The sequence below is a fragment of the Oncorhynchus mykiss genome, chromosome 11 (genome assembly GCF_013265735.2).
Source record: "Oncorhynchus mykiss isolate Arlee chromosome 11, USDA_OmykA_1.1, whole genome shotgun sequence".
In the NCBI taxonomy this organism is placed as follows: domain Eukaryota; kingdom Metazoa; phylum Chordata; class Actinopteri; order Salmoniformes; family Salmonidae; genus Oncorhynchus; species Oncorhynchus mykiss.
The window spans coordinates 28216571-28232678 of record NC_048575.1 but is presented as its reverse complement, the minus strand read 5'-3'; the positions used below and the strand labels follow the sequence as shown (position 1 = coordinate 28232678).

Genomic DNA, 16108 nt, shown 5'->3' with positions numbered 1-16108 from the left:
GGTTCTTGAGTTAATATCAATGTATCATTTATTTGAGTACACAGTAGCCTGCAGCTTCCGTCTCTCCGGTCTCCCGTACCTGCTCTTAATTGAGACACATACATTATCAGGCCAAAGCTCTGTGCTAATACGATATTCTCTTGTAGCTACTGGCCCGTAGTCTACCTGTACCGCCAGTGTCCATCTCTCGCTCTTTATCCAACTGAGCTTCATTTAGACACTGGGTAGAAGGATTTCTCTCTCTCCGTCCCTCTCTATCTTCATCTCTTTTTCACTATCCCTCTCTATCTTCATCTCTTTTTCACCATCCCTCTCTCTCTCCATCCCTGTCCATCTGTCTCTCTCTCATCCACACTTTCCATTTCTCTCTCTCTCTGTTTAGCCTTTCCTTTTCTCTCTCTCTACATCTAGCCTTTCCATTTCTCTCTCCAACTCTCTCTCATTCTCTCTCTCCATCCAGCCTTTCCATTTCTCTCTCTCATCTCTCCATCTTTCTCTCCAGTCCCCCGTCCGTCATCTATTATTTACGCCGGTCTCTCTTGCTGCTCATTAGCTGGATGATATGGGAGGGTGTGGAGAGCAGAGAGCCCAACAGCTTTGAAACATGAGAAGACCAAGAGGGAGCAGAGCAGACTAGAAGGAAAATTAGACCTTTTCGTGGGCTCCATAAGTGTGTGTGATCTCTGTGAAACACTGGAGCAGTTTTACAAAGCCACCATACGTCCAGTTGTGAAAAATCTTTCAGAGAAACCAAAGACCTGCTTTGATTATGACAGACTGATTGATCCAACTTGTGCTTGTGCACATTGGTGTGTCACAGATGTTAAGTTTCGAGACAAATATGAGTCTCATAATCTAGTAAATATACTGAACAAAAATCTAAACGCAAAGTAAAGTGTTGGCCCCATGTTTCATGAGCTGGAATAAAAGATCCCAAAAAGTTTCCACATGAACAAAAAGCTTAATTCTCAGAAATGTTGGTCACAAATCTGTTTACATCCCTGTTAGTGATCATTTCTCCTTTTCCAAGAAAAATTGAAAAACTCATTCTGATTGGCTGGGCCTGGCTCTCCAGTGGGTGGGCTTTTGCCCTCCCAGTCCCACCCATGGCTGCGCCCCTGCCCAGTCTTGTGAAATCCATAGATTAGGGCCTAATTGTGTTCAAATTGACCGATTTCCCTGTATGAACTTTAACTCATTCAAATTGTTGAAATTGATGCATGTTGCTTTTATAATTTTCTGTTCAGTATATATCAAGATCTTGCGAGAGAGCATGAAAGGAAAACTTGACAGAAGGCCTGTCCAGTCCAAGGGTTGGGTGTTTTCATCAGGTTTCACCCCCCTACCTTGTTGGCCAGGACATCTGTGGTCAGTACGGGTCACATTTTACTAGCCCATAAATCTGTCCCTGTGCTCCCCTGGTGAGGTCAGCTTCGATAAGCCAGCCCAGGACCCCCTGGGTGGTGTTTAAGGGTTCACATTACTACTCTACTGGCTCCTCCCAGTCACGTCAGTCTCACTTTTCAACCAAGCTTACTACTAGGGATTGAGACCAACTCCATACCCGTTGGTCCTACATTTGAGAGCCATAAAAATGGGGCACCACAGTTAGCAAAATGTATTTCTGAACACCTTTGAGTCCATGTTCTCTTTTCTGATAGAGGTGCCTACAGATGTTGAGGTGATGTAGCAGGAACAGGCAGTCCCCCGATACCTCTAGTGGTGTGTGTGGTACCTCTATCTATCTGACTGATCCTGTTAGAAGTGTGTGTGTGTGGGGGGGGGGGGGGGGGGGGGGGGGGGTTGAATCTTTGATCTCTCCCCTGTGGAGAGGCTGCTCTCCTGTAGAGGTGGGAGGCAGGAGGTTGTCAGTGTGATGGCTGTGGTACATGTTCACTCTGATTAAAGAGAAATATGCATCACACAGCGTTATAGAGCTTTCCTTTTTATCTCCTCCTCTCACCATGACGACAGTATGTAGATTGGGGTATGATAGCATTTTAAGTCGTAACACTGACTGAGGTGTTACACAGTAAAGCTGCAATGCTGTTTAAAACATGGGTTGCACTTGATGTGAACGTGGATGTGTTGTATTGCGTATGTGACAGACATTGCGCTCTCTGTGTAATTAATGTTGTCAAGTTTCTCTGCGAGCACCTGAAATCACACCAGAGTTCACCTCTGACCCTTTAACCTGAGGTCATGTTCCCCCAACACAATTAGAGCAGAGGGCCCGCATTCCACAAGGCAGTGATGAAAGCACTACAGGAGGGTATCATGCTTGAGTTTAGAGAGCGAGTAATGACCTTTTCTTCATCGGAAGAACCACAAGGAAGCGGAACCAGCTCTGGAGTAAGTCAATTTATGATTTCAAGAACTAAGCGATCCATTGCAATGGAAACACAACAGGAACCAGGAATTTCCAGAAGTTTCACCTGGTTCGGCATCCTAGCGGAGAAAGGCCGTATGACAGAACAGGAGAGGGGGAGCGGTACAGAGAAGGGGTGTAAAAGAGAGAGGGAGAGGCAAAGCAGAGGAGATAAACTCCACGGTTGAATTATCATTCCGATCCATTAAATATGAATCCGTCATGAGGTATGTGATTATTTTGATTGACATCTCATTCATGCACACATCTCTGCTAAACCTCAATTGGAAGCCTCCTGGAAAATGGCTCCAATGGGTGATGGTTTGATGTTGCAAGAAGACAAGTTATTCTTAGTCGCTAGATGATTGTGTCTGTCTGTGTGGGAAGTGGGCAAGATAAATTCAAAGAGATTACCAAGGTTACATGTTTGTGGGACCATACCTTTCTCAGATTAATAATACAACCATTCCAACATATTCCCCTCCCCGACACACACTCATTCAATCATGGGGAGATTGGAAGTTACGGTAGGATGATGCCCTCTGTCAGACAGATGGGAGGGGGAGGGTACTTCACCGTGAAGGTATTGAGGTAAGGCATATGTAGGCGCTTGATTTAACCCCCTGGCAACTCCACTTAACGTGGTCCAGACACAAACACTCCTCCCACCACTAGACCCCTCACGGCAGTCGCTCAATTAATCCCATTCCAAGCATCTTTTGACGGATACACACGCACACACCTTCTCCCACATTCTCTCGGTCTATGATGGGGTTATCTGCTAGAATGGAGCGCCAGTGCGGTGTGTGTGGAGAATAGGGACACAACGAGACGTATGAAGGAAAATAAATAGGGAACAACATGAGCATGGATTCATCCTCCAACTTCATTGTTACGTACAACAGGGTTGGTTTTACAGTTACCTGAGCAGGGAAAACATACTGTCACTGGAAATAAATATGCATTTATTTGTTATCTTGTTAGATACGTCACACAGTCCTTGTCATATTCAATCAAGCATATGTTTGTTTTATTCCGGGAAAGGTAAGGTTTTTAGGTTCACAAACAGCCACAATCAAACACTTTCAGCCAGTCAACACAGCCACCATTTTGTGAAAGACATATTAGCTATGTGATTACTTTTCACACCATTGATTTGTCTGTGCTGCAAGTCTAGCCTCACTATGGTAGGCGAGTTCTTTCTCATTGTTGCTTCTTCCTGACATGTGTCCCAAGTGGCACCCCATTCCCTACATTCTTTTGAAGAGAGCACTAGGGGCCATGATTAAAAGTAGTGCACTTCAGTATATAGGGAATACAGTGTCATTTGGAATGTACCCTGGTTTGTGTCAGACAAGCAAGGAGAGCTATACTCAGCTTAAGTTGCCGGTTTGATGATGACAAAATCCCATCTAGTTTGTTTCCTCCATTGGAACAAAGCAGAATATTCACTATATATTCTATGCAAATATATATTCTCAATATACTGTATTTATACATGGCTATATATAATCTAATCTATATTTAATATATATAGAGAGAGAGAGAGAGAGAATTTGGTAGGGTTTTGAAACATTCACTTAACTTACCCTGTGATTTTTTTGTTGTATGAAAAGGTTACACAGTCTGACAAATGTTTAAACCACATCTACGACCCTTTACAATTCCCTATCCCAACCAGGAAACAACACTGAACATTCCCCATTTGTAAGAAGCAAACAGAAGAGAAAACAGCCTTTTCTGCTGGGGTTCCAATCACAAATAGGCATAAAACATGCATTACTTCAGTCTCTATAACATCAGACCTCAGGTGCCCCAATTCCACAGGTTTAAACTGAATAAAAGCTAGCAGCATTCGTTCAATGCTTTCATAACTTCTTCATAATGTAATAGTAACAAATAGATCTAGTTTTGTCAGTGGTTATCAATCATTCACCCTTTCCATTACCAGAGTACACAAACAGAAATATAGATAAGACTCACCAGGTGAATCCGGATGAAAGCTATGATCCCTTATGGATGTTAAATCCACTTCAAGCCTCGAGACAAGTGAGACATGGATTGTGTGTTGTGTGCCATTAAGAGGGTGAATGAGCAAGACAAAATATTTAAGTACCTTTAAACGGGGTATGATAGCAGGTGCCAGGCGCACCGGTTTGAGCGTGTGAAGAACTGCAATGCCTCTGGGTTTTTCCACACTCAACAGTTTCCCGTGTGTATCAAGAATGGTCCACCACCCAAAGGACATCCAGCCAACTTGACAACTTTGGGAAGCATTGGAGTCAACATGAGCCAGCATCCCTGTGGAGCGCTTTCGACACCTTGTAGAGTCCATGCCCCAACGAATCAAGGCTGTTCTGAGGGCTCAATGTTAAGAAGGCGTCCTTAATGTTTGTACACTCAGTGTATATAATTATATATAATCTGTTTAAATGTCGATGTTGGGTATGAGCCAGATGTATGGGTAGATCTCGAGACTAGAATTTTTCAGAAGGCCTCAGACGTTTCTGTCAGGTGTTGGTGTACTGAGAAGGTTGTCCTCTTTAGGTCAAAATAGCTAGAGAGGATCCTGCAACACACAGTTGAATTGGAAAGTTTTGTCCCTAAAGCCACAACCTAGACTTTAGTCAATCATTTACCATAGATGGGATGACTGTTTTCAAGGCCAATAGATTTTAGGTACAATATGCCTGTGTTTCTACCAGTATTATGTTAATTTACATAGTTTTAACAAACAGATACACACACACAGTCAAGTGTGAACACACCTACTCATTCAAGGGTTTTTCTTTATTTTGACTATTTTCTACATTGTAGAAATAATAGTGAAGACATCAACACTATTAAATAACACATGGAATCATGTAGTAACCAAAAAAAGTGTTAAACTAATCAAAATATGTTTTATTTGAGATTCTTCAAAATAGCCACCCTTTGCCTTTGACAGCTTTGCACACTCTTGGCATTCTCTCAACCAGCTTGATGGAAGAAGTCAAGTGGAATATCTTTCTTTCCTTAATGCGTTTGAGCCAATCAGTTGTGTTGTGACAAGGTAGGGGTGGTATACAGCAGATTGCCCTATTTGGTAAAAGACCAAGTCCATATTATGGCAAGAACACCTCAAATAAGCCAAGAGCAATGACAGTTCATCAAGACATGAAGGCCAGACAATTCTGAAAATTTCAAGAACTTTGAAAGTTTCTTCAAGTGCAGTCGCAAAACCATCAAGCACTATGATGAAATTAGCTCTCATGAGGACCGCCACAGGAAAGGAAGACCCAGAGTTACCTCTGCTGCAGAGGATAAGGTCATTACAGTTAACTGCACCTCGGATTGCAGCCCAAATAAATGGTTCAGAGTTCAAGTAACAGACACATCTCAACATCAACTGTTCAGAAGAGACTGCGTGAATCAGGCCTTCATGGTCGAATTGCTGCAAAGAAACCACTACTAAAGGACACCAATAAGAAGAGACTTGCTTGGGCCAACAAAAATAGACATTAGACCGGTGGAAATCTGATAAATCCAGATTTTAGATTGTTGGTTCCAACCGCCATGTCTTTGTGAGACGCAGAGTAGGTGAACGGATGATCTCCGAATGTGTGGTTCCCACCGTGAAGCATGGAGGAGGTGGTGTGGGGGTGCCTTACTGGTGACACTGTCTGTGATTTCTTTAGAATTCAAGTACACTTAACCAGCATGGCCATTACAGCGATACACCATCCCATCTGGTTTGGGCTTAGTGTGACTATAATCTGTTTTTCAACAGGACAATGACCCAACAGACCTTCAGGCTGTATAAGGGCTATTTTACCAAGGAGAGTGATGGAGTGCTGCGTCAGATGACCTGGCCTCCACAATCACCCGACTTCAACCAAATTGAGATAGTTTGGGATGAGTTGGACTGCAGAGTGAAGGAAAAGCAGCCAACAAGTGCTCAGCATATGTGGGAACTCCTTCAAGAAGGTTGGAAAAGCATTCCTCATGAAGCTGGTTGTGAGAATGCCAATAGTGCAAAGCTGTCATCTTGGCGAAGGATAGCTACATTAAAGAATCTAAAATATATTTTGATTTGTTTAACACTTTTTTTGGTTACTACATTATTCCATGTGTTATTTCATAGTTTTGATGTATTCACTATTATTCTACAATGTAAAAAAATTGTCAAAATAAAGAAAAACCCTTGAATGAGTAGGTGTGTCTAAACGTTTTACTGGTACTGTATATACTGTACATATTCAATACAAAACAACCCAATCCTTTCCATTTTATTAAACAAAAATATTAAAACATTAAAAAAATAAACACAACATCAACACTGACACGAAACAAAACACAGTGCAGTCCACAAAATACCAAAATAATCATTTGTAATGTATCAAGTGGATTCTCTAACAAACTAAACTGTGCGATAACTGACCTCTGTATGGACTAATACCCTTTCACCATACTGAGGTGAGCTGAACTTGCCTGGTTAGTGGTTACCCAGCCACCATAGTTGCTGGAAATGTACTGCATGGTTGGGGTCGGCTGGATAGTGTGCATAGGGACTAACTGGGTGTGTTTGAGAGCAGCACACAGCGCATGATCGGCTCAGACAGACACAAATAGTGGGTACGTTCGAGGTTATATCTATTGTAGTCCGCCCGCCCCGATTATAAGATCTCACAATAACATCTCAGAAACCACGTTGATATGATATATCAATCTTTTAAATGCACTGTTCTGGCAATTTGCTTCCTTAGAGGCTAGAAGGAATAAGTAAAGTCAATATTCTGAGATGTGCAGCGTGACTGCAACAGAGACGACCTAGAACGTGTCCAGTGCCATGTTAACATGTGCTGTGGTCGGGCGAGTCTATCTCCCTTTCCCCCGAGTAGGAGCCGAGGGCCTCCCAGAGTACCTGGGTCTCCTCACAGTGGTGGTGGCTTCTCCAGTGCTCCATCACCTCCTCTTTACTGTCCAGGACCTGGCTGCACAGCACACAGTTAAATACCAATCCCTGCCTCAGGACCCCTCTCCCTCCCCGGGCTGAGGGGCCGGTCGGCTCCCCCTCTCCATCATCCTCCGGTCCCCCCTGGTGGTGGGAGAGGATATGACGCTTCAGCTTGGAGAAGGAGAAGAACTCTTCATCACAGCTCCCACACCGGACTAGGTTCCTCTTCTCATTGAGCTGGCGCCAGTAGTGGGCGGCGTGTTTCACCAGCTCATCCTCTGCCTCCCGGCCCCCCCGCAGTGACCTTCCCACCCCCCCAGCCCCGTCCCGCAGGCGCACCTGGACCTCCTCCCCATGCACATAGAGCAGGTGTAGCTTCATGTCGGCGAAGGTGGGGGTGATGGCCTGACAGCGACCACACTTGATCTGGAGCTCCACCGGGTCCTCGCACTCCTCCTGGCCCTGCTCGTCCCCCAGGTCTGAAGACATGGCCCTGGAGACACGAACAACATGGAGACATGTGATGGGAGGAAGAACTGGTGTTTTATGAAAAGTGAAGGGCCAGAATGTTCTATTTTGATGTGCTGAGAAGCTAACAATATTCTAAGACAGGTATTCCAAAACTGGGGTATTTCTCTTTTCAAACAGTCCATTTATATTTTCCAACAGGGCTATACATTTGGGTGAGTTTATTTTCCTCACCCGAGTAGCCATTGGCTCGATAATGATAAATGGTTAAAAATAAAGTAAGGCCCGCGTCCATAGTCACATACCAGCTCTAGTGGTAGTACTGCTACTACCAGCAATACTACACCTGCACCTGTCGAAGACACAAGTTGTTCTGCTTCCATGACCACATCCAATGCTAGAATCAGTAATTCTACATTTGTTGTTAGCCCAGCCAGCATGGGCACTGACAGTTGTGAATCTGATGCAGCCGAAGAGCTACTGCCCCCTTACCCGGGAAAGCACCGAACAACAGAGCAGGACGTTGGACCATCGAAGAGGTGAAAATATGATGAAAACTACATTGATTTGGGGTTCACTTATATTGGGAGTATTGCCTTTCCTCAGCCACAGTGTGTTATATGTGCAAAAGTACTATCTCACAACTCGATGAAACTGTCACTCCTGCGCAGGCATTTAGAAACAAAACATGACCGTTTGAAAAATAAGCCATGGGAGTCTTTGGAGCGAGAATTAAGACAACTTTTGAGTAGTAAGACATGTATAAAAACAACAGATAGCATTAATAAGAAGGGGCTAGCCTCCGAGTGGCTAGGACAGACAAGCCCCATACTATTGTGGAGGACTTAATTCTTCCTGCTGCCGCGGAAATGGGTGGGACAATGCTGGGGGAAAAGGCCCAAACAACTATACAGATAATGCCTTCATCAAACAACACTTTCACGATACAGTGACATGGCAGGAGATGTTTTGAAACAATTACTGCTTCGCATAAAAGTCAGTAAATTCTATGCGTTACAGTTGGATGAGTCAACAGACGTGGCGGGCCTGGCACAGCTCCTGGTTTATATCCGTTATGTTCATGGGGGGGTCAATTAAGGAAGACATCCTCTTCTGGAAACCAGGACAACAGGAGAGGATATTTTGAACGTACTGGACAGCTTTGTGACGTCATAAGGACTTTGGTGGTCAAGATGTGTTGGTATATGTACTGATCATGCAAAAACCATGACAGGGAGAGATAGTGGAGTGGTAACGCGCGTGCAAGTAGTTGCTCCCGATGCTACTTGGGTACACTGCAGCATCCACCGAGAGGCTCTTGCTGCCAAAGGAATGACTGACAGCTTGAAAGACATTTTGGACACGACAGTGAAAATGGTTAACTTTGTTAAAGCAAGGCCCCTGAACTCTCGTGTATTTTCTGCACCATGCAATATAGGCAGCAACCATGTAACGCTTTTACAACATACAGAAGTGCGCTGGTTATCAAGAGGCAAAGTATTGACATGTTAATTTAGAGACAAGCTTAAAGTTTCTTTACGGACTATAATTTTCACTTGTCTGACCGCTTGCATGATGGCGGGTTTATCACACGACTGACCGATTTGGGTGATGTTTTTTCTCGTCTGAATGATCTGAATATGCGGGACAAAACTGAGGTTATGATTAGTAAGACACAGGTATTTCCATCATTGTATGATTTTTGTGTGCAAATGAAGAAGCTTACGGACAATGTCAAATGTGATATAGCGAAGCACCTGAGTGAGTTTGGTGCACAATTACGCAGGACTTTCCTGAAATGGACTACACAAATAACTGGATTTGTTATCCCTTTCATGCCCTGCCTCCAGTCCACTTACCGATATCCGAACAAGAGAGTCTCATCGAAATTGCAACAAGCGGTTCTGTGAAAATGTCATTTTAATCAGAATCCACAGCCAGATTTATGGATTGGGCTGCGCTCAGAGTATCCTGCCCTGGCAAATCGTGCTGTTAAGACACTGATGCCCTTTGCAACCACATACCTACAGTTGAAGTCGGAAGTTTACATACACCTTAGCCAAATACATTTAAACTCAGTTTCTCACAATTCCTGACATTTAATCCTAGTAAAAATACCCTGTCTTAGATCAGTTAGGATCACCACTTTATTTTAAGAATGTGAAATGTCAGAATAATAGTAGAGAATGATTTATTTCAGCTTTTATTTCTTTCATCATATTCCCAGTGGGTCAGAAGTTTACATACACTCAATTAGTATTTGGTAGCATTGCCTTTAAATTGTTTAACTTGGGTCAAACATTTCGGGGAGCCTTCCACAACCTTCCCACAATAAGTTGAGTGAATTTTGGCCCATTCCTCCTGACACAGCTGGTGTAACCGAGTGAGGTTTGTAGGCCTCCTTGACAGCACACGCCTTTTCAGTTCTGCCCACAAATTTTCTACAGGATTGAAGTCAAAGCTTTGTGATGGCCACTCCAATACCTACACTTTGTTGTCCTTTAGCTATTTTGTCACAACTTTGAAAGTAACTTGGGGTCATTGCCCATTTGGAAGACCCATTTGCAACAAAAGCTTTAACTTCCTGACTGATGTCTTGAGATGTTGCTTCAATATATCCACATAATTGTCCTACCTCATGATGCCATCTATTTTGTGAAGTGCACTAGTTCCTCCTACAGCAAAACACCCCGACAACATGATGCTGCCACCCCCGTGCTTCACGGTTGGGATGGTGTTCTTCAGCTTGCAAGTTCCCCCCTTTTTCCTCCAAACATAACGATGGTCATTATGGCCAAACAGTTATATTTTTGTTTCATCAGACCAGAGGATATTTCTCCAAAAAGTATGATCTATGTGCAGTTGCAAACCGTAGTCTGGCTTTTTTATGACGGTTTTCGAGCAGTGCCTTCTTCCTTGTGGAGCGGCCTTTCAGGTTATGCCGATATAGGACTCGTAATACTGTGGATATAGATACTTTTGTACCCGTTTCCTCCAGCATCTTCACAAGGTCCTTTGCTGTTGTTCTGGGATTGATAGGCACTTTTCGCACCAAAGTACGTTCATCTCTAGGAATCAGAATACGTCTCTTTCCTGAGCAGTATGATGGCTGTGTGGTCCCATGTTGTTTATACTTGCGTGCTATTGTTTGTACAGATGAACGTGGTACCTTGAGGCGTTTGGAAATTGCTCCCAAGGAAGAACCAGACTTGTGGAGGTCTACATTTTTTTTTCTGAGGTCTTGGCTGATTTCTTTTGATTTTCCCATGATGTCAAGCAAAGAGGCACTGAGTTTGAAGGTAGGCCTTGAAATACATCCACAGGTACACATCCAATTGACTCAAATAATGTCAATTATCTCATTGCTTTAGATCAGAAGCGCCTAAAGCAATGACATTTTCTGGACTTTTCCAAGATGTTTAAAGGCACAGTCAACGTAGTGTATGTAAACTTCTGACCCACTGGAATTGTGATACAGTGAATAATAAGTGAAATAATCTGTCTGTAAACAATTGTTGGAAAAATTACTTGTGTCATGCACAAAGTAGATGTCCTAACCAACTTGCCAAAACTATAGTTTGCTAACAAGAAGTCTGTGGAGTGGTTGAAAAACGAGTTTTAATGACTTCAACCTAAGTGTATGTAAACTTCCGACTTCAACTGTATGTGAGAGTGGATTCTCACTAGCATGAAAACAAAATACAGGCACAGACTGTGTGTGGAAAATAATTTAAGACTGAGACTCTCTCCAATACAACCCAACACTGCAGACTTATGTGCATATTTTCAAGCACACCCGTCTCATTAACCTGAGTTATTCACAATTTTCAATGAACAAATAAGTTTTATATGTAAGATGGCTAAATAAAGAGCAAAATGATTGATTATTATTATATTATTATTTGTGCCCTGGTCCTATAAGAGCTCTTTGTCACTTCCCACTAGCCGGGTTGTGACAAAAACTCAATCATTCTTAAGCTATAAATGTAATAAATGTATCGTGTGTGTGTGTATAAATGTATAGTGTGTGTGTGGCAGGCTTACAATGACGGCAAAAAACACGGCTGGGGTACCCAGCTGGAGGTTGAATGTTTGAAGAGACTATAAAAAGTTTGGGAACCACTGTTCTAAGACATTCAATGGTCACAGTGACCAAACGTCAAGACTCAAGAGTCCTATTGATGAGATAAATATACCAGTATTGTTAAGATATTCTGCTGATTATTCCCTATCAGAATTTGGCCTCCAAGTACCCTCTAAGGCCAGAGGTCACCACAAAGCAGGTCTTAGTAACTGAGATCTGGGCCCTTGAGCCACAAAATAAAAAAAAATGGGCCATGGGTGTCCTTAAGCAATTAAGACATTTCAAATGTATAGTCTATTCAACCTCTAGGTCTCAGCCTTGATTGAATGTTTTGACTCAGGACAGGGAAGGACGAGACAACCAACAGATAAGGAGTATTTAGGTTTGCTCTCCCCGCTGGAGGGGCTGAGAGTTTCTGCAAACCTCTTAGAGGAACACGTCTGTCTACATCTGTTAAAGTTCTATTACATTGTTCACCTTATTTTTTGCATCTAGCATTTCTCGACACGTTGACTGGTTTTCAATTCCTAACAGTATGTAGGTACTGCTAATAATGCTGAATATTTAGGTACCCACCCCTCCACAGGCACGTCGTCTTCATGCTGGCTGACGGACGGCTCCACGGTCAGGATGACCTTATGCACCTCCCTCAAATGGCCGAAGTACACACCCACGTAGCCAAACGCCTTCTCACAGAAGTCACAGCGAAGCGTCCGCCGCGGTCTCCCGTCAGAGTGATGCAGCTTCATGTGGGTGCTGAGAGAGCCAGAGTGAGCATAGGCCTTACGACACACAGGACACAGGTAAGGCCTGCTGTTGGTGTGGCTGTTCATATGGCTCTGGAGGTGGTGTTTGAACTGGAAGCAGCGGCTGCAGGTAGGGCAGCGGTGGAGGGGCTGGCTACTGCCCAGGTAGACCCTATGAGAAGGGCCCCCTTTCAGGTATAGCGGGGTAGAGGCTGGCTGGGGAGGACCGGGCTCCAGGGCCTCGGCAGAGAGCTGATGCCCCACGAGGAGCTCTGAATCCAGGCTGTCAGAGGAGGTGAGGGAGGGCAGGCTGACCAGCTGGGGTACAGTCTCCATCAGCAGCATGTGGTGAGGCTTGGGTCTGATGCTGCGGTACTTCTTAGAGATGTCCACCTCCCTCTGCTGTTTAGACAGCGGGGAGGAGATGACGGCTGAGACAGAAGGCTTCTCTGGCACCCTCCTCCGAAAGAATGACAAGGACCTCTTCTTCCTTGCCTCAAAGGCCAGAATGTCCTCCATTGTCTTCCTCTTCCTCCCCCTCTTCTTACCTGATGGTTTCTGGATCTGTAGCGCTCCCAGCAGCGACAGGGTGCCTGTGGCCTTGGCCTGAGGCTGGCTCTGCAGCAGGGAGTTTGGCATGTGGTTCTGACATAGGGCCTCAGCAGTCTCCGGGGTCTTGGACTGGGGATCAGAGGGATAAGGGGAGAGGTCGGGCTGGCTAGGGAAAGCCTTCTTGGGGGACATGGCATTGAGGTTGAGTTTGGAGGTGGGTATGAGGGTGCCTTTCATCATGGAATAGGGCATGATGGGCAGCTTGCCCTTGGGTGGGGAGGGGATGATCTGGACAGCTTTGCTGAAGATGGCTGGAGAGAGGACAGTGATGCTGCTACTACCTGGCTGTGGATGGGGCTGTTGGGCTACAGGCTTGGGTTGGCACGGCCTGATAGCAACCTTACCGCTGCTCTCATCCTGTGATGGTTCGACCGGGGAACTTTTAGTAATGCCACCAGATGGGTAGTGGAGGTTCTGCAGCATGCTGGTGACAGGGCAGGGAGCGTGGGCAGGAGTGGACCGGTGGTCGGGGGTGGTGTCCACCACTGCTATTCGCTCCAGTGGAGAGCGAGTGTAAAGCATGGCGTTGTCTGGGAGCAGGGCTGTGAGGGCGGAGAGCTCAGAGGAGGCTGAGTTGTCGATCAGTATGACCTGTTCTGATGGCTCCTCCTTGGGCTCAGCCAATGACAACTTCTTCTTTATGGCTGCTATTGACCGATGGTCCCGGGTTGTCAATGCAACCTTGGTGGGTGTCCTCACCCCCCTGGCGCTGCCACTGGTGGTGGGCGTGGCTGATTTGACCTTCTCCGGGGTGTTCTTGGTCCTCATTGGCTGGTACCTGGGGATGGGCAGCTTCAGGTTCTTCTGGATTGGCTGTTGCTGCTGCTGTTGTTGCTGTGGCGACTGAGGGGATACGGAGGGTGGCAGGGCCACCAGAGAGAAGGTACCCTCCTGCCCTGCCACCTGCATCAGGGCATAGTTCTGGGCCGGGACCAGGATAGACTTGGGGCTGACGGCTGTGGAGGCGGCCTCCGGGAGGGCAGAGGGGTGCTGGCAGGACAGGATGGCGGCTGGGGAGGGAACCACCGCTGCTGGGACCTTGGGGGCGATGCTTCTGAACTGGAGGCTCTTCATCATCTGGCCTGGCATGGAGGTCTAGACCTAGACCTGTCTCAGTCTGTCAATACAACAACAACAGTTAGCGAAGTATTCCCCAACGTAGCATTTTTGGTCACAGTCCCCAATTATTATGTTCTCAACAGGAGGGTTGACCTTAGTGTTGTTAATGGGGTCGTTACACAGCGGTTCATAGTCTAGATGAGACACAGGCTGCAATCCCAAATGGCACCCTATTCCCTATATGGCCCACTACTTTTGACCAGGTTCCATAGGGCTCTGGTCAAAAGTAGTGCACTATTTAGGGAATAGGGTGCCATTGGGATAAATCCTGAGTTGAGAAACAGACAGAGGTAGGCAGATGTTGTCACTAACACAAACATGTCTAAGGCTTCCACAATAACTAGTATCATGTGGTTCCACCTGCACACTGAACCCCCCCCCCCCCCCCACACACACACACACAATCTACCCCCAGGAACAGATGGAGTGCCCCCTTTGATTTGGGCCCAGCGTGCAGCCTGGTTATCATTGTGGCTCGGCAGGGTGCACCCTGTACCTCCCACCACCCTCCCTGTAGCCCCCCCATACTTCCTGGACGGATCAGTCAGTAGAGTGTGAAAGCTGCCCTAGGGCAAGACCGGCAGTAGCTTTACCACCACATTAAGAGGGGTTACTCTCTCTGTGTGTGTGTGTGTGTGTGTGTGTGTGTGTGTGTGTGTGTGTGTGTGTGTGTGTGTGTGTGTGTGTGTGTGTGTGATATTCACTCCTCATTCTCTCCTGACCAGCATTAGTAAGGCCCTGGCTGTGGGGCTAAAACAGCCTCACTGACAAAGCCCCCCCATTCTCAGACCCGAATGTCCCATACTGAGTAATGATATTTCACAGTACAACACCAGGGATTATGATTTTAAAGTAGGCTTGTAATTCTGGACATCGAAGATAAAAATCCCAAGAAAGGGTTGAACAAACTAAGTGGTGTCCAGGTAAATGGTTAATACTATTTAATAAAAGGTGAATGAACTTGATCTGGAGGTTTTTGACATCTGTACTGTAGTTCCATTTCAGTATAACAAATATCCACATACCTGCTTAAAAAGAATTACAGCGGAATGTTTTGACTGGACGTGATTGTAAACTAATGATTTTGACAGGAGTTGAATTTTCCCCCCAAAATGTATCCAACTTTCAATACCAGCCTTTACCGTGGGTTAATGTGTCCAAGTTCTGTGCAAGATACCAGCCACATTCAGAATAACCACCAGGCTCGAGATTTCAATAAAAAGGGAAACATTTCACAGTATCATTTCTCCCACGTAACCTACACCCAACCATTCTATCGACTGTCAAAGGACATGGGCTGAACCAAAGGTTGCTTTCATTTCAAAAGAGGGAAACAAGAAAAAAAAAAGAAAAAAAAGAGTCAAAGGCACATTGTTCAACACCTGGAAGTATTTCTGAGTGAGAGCAGAATATGTATACAGTGTCCACACAGCATCTTAACTCCATGCAACTGAAAATATTCCCCCTCTGTTTGGATAGTCGATTCCAATTCAACTGTGAGTTTGGCTGTTTGGCCAGGCGTTCAGTAGAGTAGTGAGGTGGGATATCAAGGATGCTCCCAGGACATGAAGGGGGTTCAAATGGTGTGTGTGTGTGTGTGTGTGTGTGTTCGTGTGAGAGTGATTTTGACAGTGGCAGGCTAACCTTCCTCCCATCAACTCTGAGTTTACAGTTGAATCCCAAGAGAAAGGGAGGGAATAAAGGGAGGGAGTTTATAAAGGGGGGCACGATATAGACTCGCTCCTTTACTCTCCCCCATTCCCTCTCCCCCAGTT

At 45.2% G+C, this 16108-nt stretch overlaps 1 protein-coding gene across 6 annotated transcripts in view; it reads right to left on the bottom strand.

Annotated features, from left to right (window-relative positions):
- The window catches only part of LOC110535556 (zinc finger protein 438), a 117365-nt gene that overhangs the window by 16808 nt on the left and 84449 nt on the right, over positions 1-16108 (bottom strand). For 5 of the 6 annotated variants that reach the window (XM_036935286.1, XM_021620623.2, XM_021620622.2 and 2 more), the window contains 2 exons: positions 12433-14331; positions 6622-7797 (listed from right to left, as the gene is read on the bottom strand). The exons of the other annotated variant lie outside the window; for it this stretch is intronic. In XM_036935286.1, the coding sequence (XP_036791181.1) occupies positions 7200-7797; positions 12433-14303 (2469 nt within the window). In that variant the 5' untranslated portion in view covers positions 14304-14331 and the 3' untranslated portion in view covers positions 6622-7199. Of the gene's footprint in view, positions 1-6621; positions 7798-12432; positions 14332-16108 lie in introns of those variants that run through there. 6 annotated transcript variants of the gene reach the window in all.